Source organism: Enhydra lutris, unplaced genomic scaffold (genome assembly GCF_002288905.1).
Source record: "Enhydra lutris kenyoni isolate GAN:26980312 unplaced genomic scaffold, ASM228890v2 scaffoldscaffold85, whole genome shotgun sequence".
Lineage (NCBI taxonomy): Eukaryota > Metazoa > Chordata > Mammalia > Carnivora > Mustelidae > Enhydra > Enhydra lutris.
Window position 1 is genome coordinate 5,260,731 of NW_019154169.1, and position 16,925 is coordinate 5,277,655.

General features: G+C 53.6%; 1 protein-coding gene across 1 annotated transcript; it reads left to right on the forward strand.

Annotated features, from left to right (window-relative positions):
- The first annotated feature begins 1,180 nt into the window (after positions 1–1,180).
- LOC111161392 (IgGFc-binding protein-like) lies at positions 1,181–16,577 on the forward strand. The gene is made up of 9 exons (XM_022525012.1): positions 1,181–1,235; positions 1,740–3,038; positions 5,862–6,742; positions 8,914–9,469; positions 10,111–10,706; positions 12,872–13,460; positions 14,015–14,565; positions 15,461–15,941; positions 16,570–16,577. The coding sequence occupies exons 1-9, from the start codon at positions 1,181–1,183 to the stop codon at positions 16,575–16,577; spliced, it is 5,016 nt and encodes a 1,671-aa protein (XP_022380720.1).
- The last annotated feature ends 348 nt before the right edge of the window (positions 16,578–16,925 follow it).

Below are 16,925 nucleotides of genomic sequence, written 5' to 3' on the forward strand. Positions count from 1 at the left end.
TCCTGGGACAAAGTTCCAGTGACTCAGCCCGGCACGGCCTTGCCCCCTCCCCCACTTGCCCGCGCAGCTCCATCTCTAGCATCTATGTACCCCACCTCAGGCTGGAAGAAAATAAGCACTCCCTGAAAAGCCCACCCTTTTACACACCCACGTTGTTCCCTGTGCCCTCGGGGGAGCCTTCCTTCACTTCCCCTGCTTGTGCTGAAGAGCAGGGGAAGGATCTTAAGCAGGTGAGAAATGAAGCCATTCAAAGAATTCCTTCTTGAATTCTCCTTCTACCCTCCCCCCACCAAAGGCAAGGGTTCTGGGGGCGGGGGGAGAAAGGAACTAGGGGTGCAGGATCCTACGACCTGCAAGGGAAGGGGCTGCAAACAGCATCCAAGTTCCCTCGCCTTTCCTTGTCTGGAGTGCCAAACTCTCCCTGTCCTAGATCCTCCTTGTAGGGCGCAACTCCATTGTTCTCTAGCTCAGGATGTTCTGAAAGGAGGGGAGTCACATGGAAGCCATTGTCTTCTCTTGGGCAGTTCCACCCCATATCCGCCAACCCCCCACATGAGCAAGTCCGCTTACACGACCCAGGAGTTCAGATCCGCAGTCCCCTCCTCCCTCAGACACAGAAGTCCAGCGTCTACTCCCCCTCCTTCCTCAGAATCCAGGAGCCCAAGCTTCTGCCCCCCTCCTTCCCGGAACCCCAAAAGTTCAAGCCTGAAGCCTCTCTGTCCTTGGCAGGCTCAGGAGTCCTGTCCCAATTTTCTTGGAAACCATGATATTCTTGCCCTGCCCCCCTTTGATCTCCTAATTCACCTCCCTCATCTGCCCCTCCCTTCTTCTCTCTGTGTCCCTCCCCCTCTGTCTCTCCATCTGTCTGTCTCCCTGGCCCCTCCCACATAATTAGACCTCATTCCAATCAATGGCACCAGGTCAGACTGGAACCCGTGCTAATGGGGACATCCGGTGTGCGGACCCTGGGATTATAAATACCCCCGCCCTATGGCCTCTGCCCAGCTCCTGCAGGTGAGACCTCCAGCCTTGCCTTTTTCCCTGGGCTCCAAGGCCTGAGCCCTTCTCTGGCCTTCCCCTTGTGCCCCCCATCTGTTCCTGCTCCTGTGGTACAGGGGCGGGAGGCAGACTGGCAGGAGAGACGGCACTAGCCGGTATCTGTCCAGCCTCTCCCTGGGCCATGGCTGCCGTCTCCCCTGCCCTGCTGTGCCTTGGTGCCCTGGGCTGCCTGTGGGGTGAGTGATTCACGGGGGATGCAGAAGACTTGGTGAGCTGATCTGGGTCTGCAGCAGGGGACTGGTTGGGCAGATTGGGGTTTGGGGCTGCCTGGCATGGTTCTGTAACAGGGGACTGGCCACCGTGGAGCTTCTTGGGACAGGGCCCGGGCCAGCTGGAAGCAGGGACTGTTTGTGTAGACTCTGTGGCGGGAAATTGGACAAACCGGTGGTGGGAAGGGGGCTGAGTAGGACTTTCTGGAACAGATGGTTCAAAGGATGCAACTTTATTTTAAGTTAATATTTACCATTGTTCCCTGGCCTTTACATGTATTATCTCATCTAATATTCCCATAGCTCAGGCAACACCCCCATTTTACAGATGAGGAAACTGAGGCCCAAAGGTGGTACCTTGCCCACATTGACACGGCTAGGACATAGCAGTCAGGATTAGAACCTGATGCATTTGACCTCAAAATCTAGCAGATTATGCTGACTCCCTCCTTTCCCCTCGGGTTCCCTCAGGCCCAACGGCTGCATTTGTGGAATTCCAGGGCCGTTACTTCATCACGGCTTTCTTGGAGAATGGAGGCGCTGAGAAGCCCGACTTCCGCCTGTACGTGTCGCCACCGCCCAAGGGGCCCCCGACAGCGGTGCAAGTGAGGGCGCACCCGGTGGGGGAACCGCCCTTTCGGCGCGCGCTGAACCTGCTGCCAGGCACTACCGCGTGGGTGCGCCTGCCCAGCGCTGTGGAGCTGCGGGGCTCGCGGCGGGCCGCGGGGGGCGCCGTGCGCTTAGCCGCGTCGCGACCGGTGGGCGTGACAGTGGTGAACGCGCGTGGGCGCACATCCCTAGATACGGCGCTAGCGCTTCCGCGCCGCCTGCTGGGTACTCGCTATGTGGTGGTGACGCCGTCGCTGCAGCCCAGCGATCGGCACAAGGAGTTTGCGGTGGTGGCCGGCGCTTGGCCCACGCGCCTGAGCCTCACGCCTCCGGTGCCCATCCTGCTGGATGGCGTCGAGCATGCTGCCGGCCGGCCCCTCCTCGTGCACCTCGACCCGTTCCAGGCGCTGCAGGTGCAGAGCGCAGGCGACCTCTCGGGCACCCGCGTCGTGGCCACTCGTCCCGTCGCGCTGCTGGCTGGCCACAGTTGCCTGCAAGCGAGAGATAAGGCCTGTGGCCACGTGTCCGAACAACTGCTGCCCCAGGATTACTGGGGCCGCGTCTACGCGGTACCCCCGTTCGCGCCCGCGGCTCCCGGACCCAGAGACCGTGTGTACGTGGTGGCGGACAGCCTGGGCAGCCTGAGCTTCTGGGGGGGCGGCGTCAAAGGGGCGCGGGCTCTGCGCCTCGGAACCGTGCTGCACTTCGCGGTGGACCCAGTGCGCCCCCTGGTGCTGCGCTCCTCCGCCGGCCTGCAGGTGCTCTTCCTGGCTGCCGCTGCGGCCCGCGGGGGCGTCGCCTACGATCCCTTCTTCGCTCTCCTGCCTGCGGTGGACGCGTTCAGCCGCAGCTTCGCGCTCACCGCGCAGCCCGGCTTTTCCAACGTGGCGGTGCTGCTGGCGCGCGAGCCCACCCCGGTGCTCCTTGATCAGCAGCCGCTGCCCAACCTGCACTGGCGCCTAATCCCCGGCGGCCCAGAGCAGCACTCTGGTGAAAGCCAAGCTCCCGCTCCGGGTTTCGTCTGGACCGAGGTGGCATATGGGCCTGAGCCCGGAGTGGTGCACTTCCTGGAAACTCCCGGGCCGCCGGTGGGCGTGCTTAGCTTCGGCACCGCCCCTGGCGCGGGCTTCGGGACCCAGGCCATGCGGCAGCCAAGCGTGGGTGAGCAGCACTGGGGCCCAAGGCAGTGGGAAGTTGAGCAGACGCTGGGATTCCAGGAGATCAGGGACGGGGGAAACCGTTAACACTGTCTTCAGTTGCTCACATAGCAGCCCGAGAGGCAGGGTTTCTTGTTTCTTGTTTTTTGTTTTAAAGCAAATCTTCCGCTCAAAATCTTCCCATGCAATTATTATTACACCCAGCAAAAAGCACAGTGTTTTATGAGGCCCCATACAATATGTTCCCATTACCTCTCTGATCTCATCTCTTCTCATTCTTGCCTTCCCTCACTCCAGCCCAGCCACACCAGCCACCTTACTTTCTTCTCCCTTCTCAGAACCTTCAACACTGACCATCCCCATGATATCTTTATGGATCTCACCCTCATCTCTTTCAAGTCTCTGCTCAAATGCCACCTTCTTACCAAGGCCAAATTGACCACTCCATTTAAAATCCTAATTCCCTATCCCTTACAAAACTGCAGCCCTTCCCTGATTTTTTTCACAGCTCGTCTCACTTTCTTTTTTTTTTTTTTTTTTTTTTTTGAGATTTTATTTATTTATTTGTCAGAGAGAGAGGGAGAGAGAGCAAGCACAGGCAGACAGAATGGCAGGCAGAGGCAGAGGGAGAAGCAGGCTCCCTGATGAGCAAGGAGCCCGATGTGGGACTCAATCCCAGGACGCTGGGATCATGACCTGAGCCGAAGGCAGCTGCTTAACCAACTGAGCCACCCAGGCGTCCCTTGTCTCACTTTCTATATACTTACTTATTCTCTTTCTCTGTCTCCCATTAGTTCCTTGAGGTCAGTGCTTTTTAAAAAAAAAATTTTTAAGGAAGTTCCAAGATACACAGTTAATTGTATGATTTTTAGGTAGGACAGTGTTCAACCCTTAGTAAATATTTGTGGAATGAATAATAATGGTTATAAGTTGTTAAATGTGCACCAAATCATATGCCAGGCACTGGGCTCAAAAAGGAAGTTATTGTTGAAGGTCACATGTTCTTTTTCTTTACTACAGTATAAATAGTAAACAGTGGGGTCAGGGGAAGGGATAAAATAATGGGTGCTTGACCTTCCCTCCAGTCTTTGAGGTTGACTATATAACAGTATTGTAATAATTCCTTTTTTCTGGCGAGGGGAAGGGCTGGAGGTCAAATCTTTTGCCAAGTTCATACAGCTAGAAAGTGGCAGAGTCAGGATTTGAACCCAGGTCTACTTGCTTCCAGAGCACAAGGTTTCAGCCACCTTTCTGTGTTGCTTTATTTTGTACTGCTTCACACAGACTTAGAGCCTAGACTTTTAAGCTAAGTGGTAAATTCTCTTATATATAATGTATGTACATTATACAGTATATTCCTCACAGCCACTCTGGAGGCAGGCCTCTTTATTACCCCCATTTTTTAAAAAAGATTTATTTATTTGAGAGAGAGTGGGGAGAAGGGCAGAGGAGAGAATCTTCAAGCAGACTCCCTGCCAAGCGGGCCCAATGTGGGGCTAGATCCTAGGACCCATGAGATCATGACCTGAGCGGAAACCAAGAGCCAGATGCTCAACTGACTGAACCACACAGGTGCCCCTGTTTTCCCCATTTTATAGAGGAAGCAGTTGAAGGCTGAAGGCAAGAAATCACCATCCAAAGCTACACACTGAGCAGGTGGCAGCTGCAAACCCAGAACCCGCTCAGGCTGCTGAGAAAGAGGCTTATCACTTCAGCGCTCTGCCCAGACTACAGAGTAGCTGGACAGTGACCATGGGCCGGAATACAGTTTGGGTGCTCCCACTTAATCGTTTCCAGTCCCCAAAAAAACAGTGGGAGACAAGGGAGGTGACAGAAAAGTGAGGGAGGAGTCAGAAAGGCTGGGGTTTCTTAGAAATGAAAACATGGACTTCAATTCATTTATTAAAATTGGCTCAGAGCTGGATTCTGGAGGCAAAAGGCCTGGATTCAAATCCTGCTACAAGCTGTGTGACCTTAGGCAAGTCACATCACCTCCCCGAACCTGAACTTTCTCCTCTCTGAACTGTGAATAATAATACCAACAACTTCATAAGGTTGTTGGGGCATTTTTTAAAAAAATGAGTTAATAGGAGAGTGTCTGGCATGCAGTAAACATTGGCTATTATTAATTTTCCACAATTTTTTTTTTTAGATTTACTTCAGGCTAGGCCTGTTCTAGGCACCAGAGATGCAGCAGTGTACAACACAGAAACATTCCTACCACAGGGAGCTGATACTTTGGTTCATATTCTAATCCATACCAGAAGTCCTTATTATGTTTTGCTGGAAAATATGCAAACCCCTACAGAACAAAATTATTTTTTAAAAGTTCACTTTGTAGGTGTCAAGCGTCATGCCTCAACAGCTATGAAAAAATAACTCCCCTCCCTGGGAAACGGGGTGGCTAGATCCCAACAGAACACACACACACACACACACACACACACACACACACACACACATACACACATTCTTAAGGCTGCTTAACATGGCAAGCTGGAATTCGACCCACAGATGTGTTTAGACTTACCAGCACAGAGATTTTGTAGTAACTGATCGGTGTTCTTGGATGGAGTCTGTGCCCTCCAGCTCATCACAGCCCTGTTCTATACCCACACTGTACTGACCATTTCTGTATTATTCTCCGGTCCCACCCTTCTCTTTCTGACGATATAGGCCTGCTTCACTCTACATTGGGAACCCTGCTAGCTTATAGATGTTGAGTCTCCAAGGGCCCTAAAGGCCTAGGGCATGCAGACAGGAAAGGGATGGGACCAAATGCCAGGATTCGGTTCTGTTGCATCATTTCATCTCATCTCATCTCCAGATATTCTGACTGCGGAAGATCCGAACCCTCCCGCAGAATTCTATCCCCTTCTAGAATCTTCCCTGATGATGCCACTCCAGTTCCCAGGATCCTGTAAGGACCATGTATGCTCCAGTGGAACCACATGTTACCTCGTGAGGCACAAACCTGAGTGTGTGCCCGGCACCCTGGCCACCGAGATCATGTTCAGTCCCAAGCCAGTATCTCTGAAGGACTCCAAAATGGTGTCCATCTCCAGGTCTAAAACCACAGCAGTGCCCAAACCAGGATCAGAGAGCACACCTGAAGCAGAGCCAGGGCTTGTCTCCATGGCCATGAATGAACTTCAGCCTCAATCTTTGGCTTTGGTAAAACCAGAACTTGAACCTCTGGGTCTAAAAGAACCATTTCCTGAAGCCCTGGTTGTGGCTGAACTAGCACCCGCACCTTTCCCCCTGCCCATGCCCACAGCTGAACCAGAGTCCAAACCCAAGACAGAAACCATCCCAGCAGCCAAGATGGGGCTCAAGGTGGTGGCAGTGACTAAACCAGGCTCAGAGGCTTTCTGGCAAGAACTTGAAACTGTGTCTGAGTCCAAAATGCCATTGGAGGCCAAGCTGGAGACAGTGGACATCTCCAGTAAGGGGCCGGGGGACATCACAGGGGGTACCTGCTGGGTTTCTGGACTGCCATACATCTACACTTTTGACGGCTACTCTTTTCCTGTGCCTGGGGGCTGTACCTACATGCTGAGCCATTGCCCTCAGGCCCTACCCAGTGGCCTCCCTGCCTTCCAGCTGTGGATCGCCACCTCTGGAGAGAGGCAGCCCATGCGCTTTGTCACAATGCGTATCTTTGGTGTCACCATCACTGCTGTCAAGCATGAGTTCGGCTTTGTGCAGGTAAGAACCATTATGTATGGAATCCTGGGAAACTGTATCCTTCTCTGTCCCTCATTTTTGTCAGCTCTACAGTGGAGGCAATCATATATAAGTCCATACTCCCTTATCCAAAATGCTTGGGGCCCAGTGCATTTCTGATTGTGGAATTTCAAGCGGTCATACCACGCAAATGCCATATATTATTAATAATCCCAACAAGTAGTACATAATTACAAACATTAATATCTCTGCAGTGCAAGGTCTGAATATGCACACTAAGTGGGATAAATGAAGGCATTAAGGAGCCATACCATGAATTCAGATCAACTTTGGCTGCCAATTACGTTTTAACATCAAATACACAAAACGTCTCAGTCTTCAGGCCACTTTTGCATTTGGGGCTAAGGGATTGTGGATCTCTAGAACCTGTCAACAGTTTCCTGCAAAGTGGAAATGAGTTAAAATACAGAAAGCATGGAACAGAGTCCACCTCCTGGTAAGTGTCATATGAGGAGTATTTGCTGGGTTTATTGTCCCCTAATACTGACAACTGAACCTCTACATTCTGGGAGCTTTGGACTTAACCTTGGACCACAGGCAGCCACTGGAAGGTGTGAAATTTCTCCTCAGGTTGGGAGGCATTACTCTGCAAGGTTGTGGGGACTAGGATATATTTAATCAGGGTTGCTAGAGGGAGTAAACCTATGAGGTTATGGATGTACTAAGCCACTCCTCAGCACCACTGTAGAAAGACAATGCACTCTGGAACCTGATGGCCTGAGTTCAAATCCCTGGTTGACCATCTGTTATCTGTATGACCTCAGGCAAATTATTTAAACTCTCTGGGCCTTAGTTTCTTCATCTGGGAAAATCAAGATGATAAAAAGATTTCACTCATCAGACTGTGGGCTCATGCGTGGAAATGGGCTCCAATGGGCTCATGTATGGGAAGCTCAGAAGTACAAGATGCTAGGACCAGATGCAGGAGCCCATGGTTCTCCACACTCCCCTCCACACACTTCTTGGGAACCCACCTGCGACCAGGAAAAAATGGATCAGGAGTGTGGCATCAGGATGTCTGAGAGTGTAGTTTTAAGTAGGAGGACCTCTCTAAGAAGATGAAACTTGAGCCAAGTCTTAAAAGAGGTGAGGAAGAGAGCCATGGGCACTCCAGGCAGAGGGAACAGCAAGTACCTAAGGCGGGAATCTGACAGGCACGTTAGAGGAACTGCAAGAAGCCAGGCTGAAGAGGAGGGATGGTGGGAAGGGGGAGGAGGAGAGACCATGGTGTCAGACTGTATGGGCTCTTAACAACTTTGTCTCTTATTCTGTGTAAGGTGGAAGCCAAGGGAAGATTGTGTGCGGAAGAGGGTGAAATATCACTTGGGTGTTAGCAGGATCTCTGTGGCTGCCATGAGGGGAAAAGACCATGGGGCTTGTGAAGGATGCGCAGTGAGGAGGTTGCTACCATTGTCCAGGCAGGAGATGGTTGGACCAGGGTGGAGGTGGTGAATGAGAGTAAAAATGGGTTGGTAACCTTCTCAGTGATTGGATGGAAAAAAATAGAAATCATGGATTGGGAGGAGAGTTTTCGAATGATCCAGAAGTTCTTGGCGGAGGCTCTTGATAATTGGGGAAAAGACATTGGGGTCCTAGCTGAAGGCTCTCCTGTGAACTGGAGACTTCTTAGTAGAATCACTTATCTAGATTCCTAGAAGGAAGACTTCTGAATTTTGCACGAGGTCACATCTGGGTATTGGTAACAAGAGTCCTGGTTAGAAAAAAATCAAAAATAATTTAAAAAATAAAAAGATTCCTGGTTAGTGGATGGAGTGACTGTCCGACCAGAATAATGGCTCTAAATTTTCCCTGAGGAGAAATTTCAGACATGCCAGTGGCTGCATGTGGTCCTAGGAGACGTCCAAGGTCACAGGATTTGGAGGTTCCTGATGCCAGTGTTAGGGGACAAGAGGCATTGCAACCCTCCTCCTATAAAGCGTGAGGTGGACTCTGTGCCAAGTGCTTTTCATAACTCATTCCCACCTTCCCTCCCCAAAGTCCCCACTATCTTCGCATTCCCAAATCCAAGCCCCTCAGCCTCCATCCCCCGCTTCCCCTCAAATGCTCTGAATGCGTGCTTTCTGTCACTGTCCCAGTAACTCCTGACTCCTGCTCTTGGGTCACCCCTGCAGGTGGACCACCAGCGGCTCCGGCTGCCGGCGACGCTGCACGGAGGGAGGCTGCGGTTGCATTTCCGCAGCTCAGAACTATGGGCAGAGGCAGGTCTGAAGCAAGAGCCACCAGCGCTGCGCCTGGTGTACGACTGGCAGCACGCGCTCTCTCTGCAAGTGGCCAAGGGCTACCGGGCGCACGTGGTGGGCCTGTGCGGCAACTTCAACCAGGACCCGGTAGACGATGTGGGCGGTCCGGACCTGCGTGCTTTCTTGCGCACTTGGGCCTTGCAGCCACCGGACGCCCCATGCCACGCCCTCTGGGCTGCTCCCTGCGCCAAGCCAGCGTCCCCAGCCGAGACCCCAGGGCCCTGCGCCATTCTGGCCGATCTGAACGGGCCCTTTAGCCCCTGCCACGACGTGCTGCTGCCTGCGCCCTTCGAGATCAGCTGCAGGGCTTGGATCTGCCCCTTTCCCAACTACCGACCTGCGCTTTGCTTAACTCTCCAGGTCTACGCGCACGCGTGTCAGCGCCTGGGTGTCAGCATCGACTCCTGGAGATTCCAGACTGGCTGCCGTGAGTGAGACTTAGATCGGAAAGGCTATGGGTTGCTGGGGAAGGGGATTCTGGGACTTAGGGGGTGGCACTCCTTGATGCTGGAGTTGATTCCTGAGGCAAGCCTGCAGGGTCCCTGGGGTGGGACTGCGGAAGCACCAGAGGCTGGGTTCGTTGGGTGAGGGCATGGAGACTCCTCCACCCTAGAGGCGAGATTTCTGGTTTCTGGGAGCTGGAACACCTAGGTCTTGGAGTGTGGGGTTTCTGGGTCCTAGGGCGAAGGCTTCCAGGTCCTGGGGTCCAGAATTAGTTAATTCTAAAAGGCAAGTTTCTTGCATTTGGTGGATGGAAAAGTCCTCTAGGTGACAAGGACTCCAGACTCTGGGGTGAGAGTTTTGTGTCCCAGGGCCAGACTTTTATGTTCTAGAAAGGGGACTTCTGCTTTCTGATGATAGAAACTTATTTACTCTGTGAGATGGAGATTGCTGGAAAGCCTCCATTCTAAGAAGGAGGATCCCAGGATCCTAGTCACGACTCTTGGAAGCTGAGGGCTAGAATGTCTCCATTTCGGGGGTAACTGAATAATTAGGTCTTTGGAACCAGACTGGGAGGTCCTGATGTGAACACTCTCTCCACTCCACCTTCTTCTCCTCTGCCCCCAGCCATTGAGTGCCCCCAAAACAGCCACTATGAGCCGTGTGGCTCCTCCTGCCCCGAGACGTGCATGGGTCCGTTGGGAGTGTCGTGCCCGCTGCCCTGCGGGGAAACGTGCGCCTGTGACTCCGGCTATGTTCACAGCGGTCCTGCCTGTGTCCTGCGACGCCGGGGACCTGGTGGCTGTGGCTGCACACACCAGGGACGTCTGCTGGGACCAGGCGAGACTTTATGGGAGGGTGTGGGCTGCATGCGCCACTGTGTCTGCCCAGCTTTAGGAGGGAGCGTGATCTGCATCCAGGGTGGTTGCAGGCCAGGCGAGCGCTGCATTCTGTCCCGCGGCCTGCGCACCTGTGTGCCCCGGAGCCTGGCCACATGCGTGGCAGCCGGCGGAGGTCACTACATCACCTTCGATGGGCGCCGTTTTCACTTCCCTGGCTCTTGCGTGTACCTGCTGAGCGGCCTTAGTTCTCCCGCACCTCAGGAGCTGGCAGACTTCCGTGTGCTCCTGGGCACCAGTCCTGATGGAGTCCCAAGTAGCCTCGAAGTGCTTCTGTCTGGTTACCACCTGAAGCTGGACCCCAAGGAACCCGGTCATGTCCTGGTGAGAAAATCCCAACCCTGACCACACATGCACCCAGGGATCCCACTTTATGACCTCTGACCTAGAGTCCTCACCTCAAGACTCCCAACCCTGATCCCTAGATCCCCCTAACCTGACACTAGGGTCATACCTTGAATTTTTGTCCTATGATACTGGACACTCAAGGCAGAACTGCCACCTCCTTCCTCTTGCCCCATGGTCTCTGACCCAGCCGCTTAACTTTAATCCCCCAAAACTAACCCCCAAATCAGAACTCAAGCCTTAACTCTTTAGGACCAAACCCTAAATCCAGAAGCCCCTTACCCAGTCCCCTATAACTTCTGGTGGCAAAGGAAAAATGTTGTAATGTTGTTGGAAAGACTGCAGCGAAGGCACTCACTAGGCACCAATGTAATAACAAAGAATGCATGAGAGTCCTTTTAAGGTAGATACAGTTGACCTTGCCATTTTCCAGATGAGGAAATTGTGGCCCAGAGAGGTGAGGCCATTTGCCCAAGGTCACACAGCTCATAGATAACAGAGCTGGTATTTAAACCTTGGCATTTCGGCTCCAGGGTCTATTATGCTGTCTCTGCAAATAGTAAACAAACAAACAAACAACACATGACCTCAACTTCTTCCTTTGTGAAACATAATTCAGAGTCTCCAATGACTCTGACAACACTTCAGTGTGGCAAATTTACCCATCAAGGTGGGAAAGACACTGGGTAGAGACATTGGGAGAGCAGCTGTGGGGCTTTGGGGATGAGGGATGAGTATTCACCGACCAACAGAGGACAGGACCCAGACACCGTCAGTTATTTTTCATCAGCAGTTTGCCTTGGCTGTATTTTAAATTTATCACTGATTGCCATTTTTTTTTCTTTTGGGGGGAATTTTTTCATTGTAATTTTATTGAATCTATAACTCCAATTGGAGAGACTGTTGAGTTTTCCAGCCCACCAATATGGTATATTTTTGCTTTTGTAAGTCTTATTTTATTTTATTTTATTTTATTTTACTTAAATTCAGTTAGCCCCAGAAACACTGCCTTCCAGTGAAGGATACAAATCCTTACTTTATCCTTCCAATTTTTTCCAGTGAATGTTATTATTTCTTTCATTTTACAGAGAAGTTAAATTGCCAAAGTGAGACAGCTAACCAAACTAGGAGCAAAGATTTGAACCCAGATAACTTAACCCCAAAACCAAAGGGCACTTAACTACCTCACTTCACTGTCCTAACACATGTAGTTATTAAAATCAGACCATATGAAGCTGCCAATACTCGATGTTTTTTCCTAAAAATGTGGCAGTTTCATATAGTTCAACCTAAGTGTTTGAGACAAATACTCTTGGCTTTGAGTGTCTGGGACAAAAACTCCTAGCCTTGACTTCCTTGTGATCCCCTGATCACAGAGCCCAGTCCTGATTCTAGGCTCTTGAAACTCCAGTCCTGACCCAAGAATCCCATTTATTCATTCAATTAGCACTTATTGAATACCTACAGTGTTCCAGCCACCATTCTAGGTTACATGTGTTAACTGTATTTCAGACGCAATTTCAGTCCAAGTCCTGGGCATCCCCAGACCCAATCCAGGAATTCCAAATCCCCAGTTCCCAAAGCTTACAAACCCTCACCCCCAATTCTTACACTCTCAGCCCCAGCAGCTGTGGGCAAATATGGTTAGACCAGGAACAGCAGCTTCAACATTTGTATATTTGCATAGCACCCTGGAGCCCCTGCCATTACCTAGAAATCCCAGCATCTCTAGGACTCTACAGCCTAACTTGACCAATGAGCCTCACTCATTCATCCATGCATTAGTTCAGTAAATATTTATTGGACACAGACTAAGTGCCAGGCACTGCACATGTGTCACTTTCAGAGGCTGTTGGTTTCCACTCTCCAAATCTGATCCAGGAATCTGATCTGGTCTGATCCACAGACCCAAACCCCAGAATCCACAGTTCTCATCATCCAAGTATTTGTTGGAAAAAGTATCAGTACAATGGACAGCATCCAAGCTTTTAGTTTGATTTTGCTTTTTTTGTTTTTGGTCCTAATAGACCCCTAGTCCCTCAACAAGGCCTTCTGGGGGCCCCGCTTGTACCTAGGGACATAGGCATCCTTTGTACTGATACTGGGTCCCTAGAGCCCCAGCTTGACATACCCTCTTCACACAGGTGAATGGAGACTGGCAGAATCTACCATTCCAGGCTCTGAGCAACAGTACCCTCATCTTTCGCCATGGCTGGGACACTGTGATCAGCTGCCCCTTTGGCCTGCGCGTGACCTATGCCCCTGGGATCCGCGTGGTAGTGGATCTTCCAGCAGCATATATGGGCCATGTGGCAGGGCTGTGTGCTGACTACAATGGGGATCCTGCGGATGACCTCCAGGTGCCTGGAATTGTGCTGGGCACCAACATGCCTGAGGATGCACTGGCTTGGGCCTTTGGCCATAGCTACTTGGTGGGTTCCCCGACTGAGTGCCTGAATGCTGCTGACAAGAGGCCGCTGCCGCCACCATCCTGTGTCACCCTGCCAACCACCAGCACCCCAGCCCACTTTGCCCACATCTGTGACATCCTCTTGGACCCCCTGGGGCCCTTCCAGCTGTGCCATGAGATGCTGGCACCAGGCCCCTATGTCCAAGATTGCATGGTGGATGTATGCCTGGGTATTGGACCCTGCCCCATGCTCAGCCTCTACTGTGAAACTTGCCAGCTGCTGGGCGGCCAAGTCTTCCCCTGGCGGAATTCGAGTCTGTGCAGTGAGTGCCTAGGGCTTCAGTCCAGCCTCTCCATCTTTGCTCATCTGGGGAACCTGGTCCCACTCCTGACTGAGGTCCAGCTTCTGGGCTGTTGCCCATCCCAGGGTGTCAGCTCATCCCTGCACAATGTAACCCTGAGACCCTGGACTTCCCACTGCGCTGGCTTCCACCCATCCCTCCACTCCCCACCAGACCCTCAACCTTGGCCCATCCTAAAGTGTCAGGCCTACTCCAACAAAAGTCCAGCCCAGCTCTCATCCTTCCCTCTTCTTAGCCCTGATTATGGACCAGCCCTTTACCCCTTACCTCTCAGGGACTCAGACCTGTTCATGGTCCAGCCACCCAACCCTTATCCATCCAGGCCCTACAGATTGGCTCTGACTCTGATCCATGGTTAACTACCTGGTCTTTTGCTATCTGAAGGTTCCTGCAGCTCTGCCCAAGTAGACCTTTACCCCTCCAGGGCCCCAGATTCCCCATCCTAGCCCCAGAGGTGGAGGGTGAGAATCCCAATAGGCAATGCCTTGAAGCAATCCTCCAATCTGCCTTCGCAGGCCCGCTGTGCCCCGCACACTCGCACTACACGCTGTGCGCTCCGGATTGCTCAGCCACTTGCGCGGGGCTGAAGACACCGCCTGGCTGCCACGGCCCTGGGCTCTGCCGCGAGGGCTGCGTGTGCGACGCGGGCTTTCTGCTGAGTGGCGCCGTCTGCGTGCCCCAGGCTCAGTGTGGCTGCCTGAGCGCCGGCCGCTACTTGGAACCCGGCGCCCCGCTGCCTCCCCCTCACCCCGCGACCAACCGCTGCTGCCGTTGCCACGCCGGCGGCCAGGTGGTCTGCAAACCCTGCCGCGCAGCCCGGGGCCGCCCAGGCGTCTGCCTCGCCTCAGACGGACTCCGCTTCCGCACCTTCGATGGCACCACCTTCCACCTTCCAGACGCCTGCACCTATTCGATGGTGGGCACGGGCATGGGCCGCCTTCGGGGTGTGTGGCCCTTCGAAGTGGTGCTGGAGAAAGACCCACGGATGCCCGAGCTCCGCCGCGTGCTGCTCCGCGTGCATGGTCACCGCTTCGACCTAGACTGGGAGGACTGGGGAAACATCACGGTGAGTCCCCGCCCCGTGGTCCGCCTCCTTTCAGCTGCCTGGCAGTCTCTGTTCTGACAGGTGGGATCTCCCAGTGTCGCTGACTGATGCCCGCCTCTCTCCAACAACCTCATTTCCACTCTTCTCCTCCTCCCTTCTCCACTGCCCCCTCTCCTTCTGCCCCTTCCCCTTTCAATCCCTCTCTCAACAGTTGTGTCTGCACATTCCCGTCCCATGATGCTCAGGATCACCCACGCCCACCCTGCCTATCTCCCCTGTGGCCAATCTTCATCTTGGCCTCTTTTCGTCCTCCACCGGAAGGAGGGTGCTCTCTCCTGCTCCACGCGCCCTCTCCTGCTCCAAACTACCATCACCTCTTCCCCAGGAGGCCCACCCAGCCTTCTCTGACCCTTGCTCCCTGCTGGCCCAACCCCCTCTTTGGTGCCCCTGCCTCCCCACTGCCCTTCCTCTCGAGGTCTCCCCATCTTTTTCTCTCCAAAGTGGTCCCTCCCTTCTCTCCTCCTCCTGTCCCCACATCCCCTCCTTCCTCATTCCCAGCTCTACCGTCCTCTGCTGCCTTCCTCCCCAGGGCCGTGGATGCTCTCAGGTACCTCTCCAGCCCCTGAGTAAGGAGTTTCCCTCTCTCCCTGCACTCCAGGTTCACTTCCTCACTCTCCCTACCCCTCACTCAACTGCCCCCCCTTCCCACAATGCCCACTCCCAAGCGCCGCCTTGAATGTCCCTACCCCTTGACTCCTCTCCTCCCCGGGTCCCTCTTCTCACTCCAACAGTCCCTTCCACTCTTCCCCTGTTCTGGCACACACTCCCCGCACCACCCCTGCTCACAGTCTTCTCCCCGTTCTCCCCAGACCCGGTCCTTCCCCCTCACCCTAGGCTGTCCCACCCCTGCCCGCAGGTGGACGGCGTGCGGCGCTGCCTGCCCTTCGCGCTGACCAACGGCAGGGTGCGCACCTTCGCGCGGGGCGCCTCCGTGGTGCTCGCGGTGCGTGGGGGCCCGCGCCTGCTTTTCGGGCTCGGTGGCCACCTGAGCGTGGAGCTGCCTGCGGCCTACCGCGGCCTCACGCGCGGCCTCTGCGGCAACTTCAACAGCAATGCGTCTGATGACCTACAGCTGCGGCCCGGACCCTGCGGCGCGCCACATCCCTGCCCGGGTTCGGGCTGTCCACCGGCCGCCGGGAACGCGGGCGCAGACCCAGCGTGGCGTGGCGCTTGCGGCCTCCTGCGCGAGCCCAGCGGCCCCCTGGCACCCTGCCACGCACTCCTGCCGCCGGAGCCCTTCTTCCAGGCCTGCGTGGCCGACATGGGCCGCGCCCGCGGGAACCGCAAAGTGCTCTGTGCCTTCCTGCAAGCCTACGTGGCTGCCTGCCAGACGGCTGGTGCGGAGATGAGGCCCTGGAGGGCTCCCAGCTTCTGCCGTATGTCCCCCCGCAGAGGGCTTCAGAGCCGGCCCGGATGGGGTCCGGGGAGGGAGATCGCGGTCTGGGCTTCATTCATAACACAGGTGTTAGTTGAGGACTTACTATGGGTCGGTTCCAGCTGATGATACAGCACCAAATGGCACAAAGCCCTGCACACCCTGGGGCTGGGAAAACAGATTTGATTTTATCCCTTAGCTAACATTTATAGAGCACTCATTCAATACCAGGTGCTGTGTTAAAATTGTTCCCCTGGACCAGCACTACTCAGGGTTTGTTTACAATGCTAATTCTTGCCCTGTCCCAGACTTACCGGATCAGAAACTCTGGAGTGGGACCCAGCAATCTGTTTTAACAAGTCCTGCAGGAGACCTCGACACAAGGCTGTATCTGAGAACCTGTTTTACCTGCTTTAAGTCTGCTCACTCCATCTGTGAACTGCTCCAGGAGTTAGGGACAACTGTCTAACCTTAACCCTAACCCTAACCCTAACGCTAGTGGAGGCCAGAGGCACAGAGAGTTTTCCAGATCTCACAGCCAGTAGGGGGCAGAACTGGCTTGTCACTGGGCCCCAGAATCCCCTCTCTAGGGCCCTAGGCTCTCATTTCTCTCACAATAATGTAAAAATAGTTCCAATAATAACATGAAAAGAACAGCTGACCTTACTGTGCCAATTCTCCCAAGAGCCCCATCAGGCAAGTACACTTCATGGATGAGGGAAACCAAGGCATAGATAGATAAGGAATTTGCCCAGAGTCACACACCTAGAATATGACTTATTAGCTGGCATCTGGATATTTTGTTCATTTAACAAACTCTCATCAACTTCCAACTTCTCTGTCCACATGTATTCTCCTTGATCCTCATGGACTCTCGGCCTCACCTTGACTTACTGTGGTGTCAGCGTCTATCTCCTTCTGACCTCCTTTCGTCTCTAGGTTCAAA

What these genes read in the sequence shown, in the direction of transcription:
- LOC111161392 (XM_022525012.1), top strand. Translation starts at nt 1,181, where the DNA reads ATGGCTGCCGTCTCCCCTGCCCTGCTGTGCCTTGGTGCCCTGGGCTGC. An exon ending in TGCCCTGGGCTGCCTGTGGG is followed by an intron (nt 1,236 to 1,739) that starts GTGAGTGATTCA and finishes GGGTTCCCTCAG; the next exon opens with GCCCAACGGCTGCATTTGTG. An exon ending in GAGATTCCAGACTGGCTGCC is followed by an intron (nt 9,470 to 10,110) that starts GTGAGTGAGACT and finishes CTCTGCCCCCAG; the next exon opens with CCATTGAGTGCCCCCAAAAC.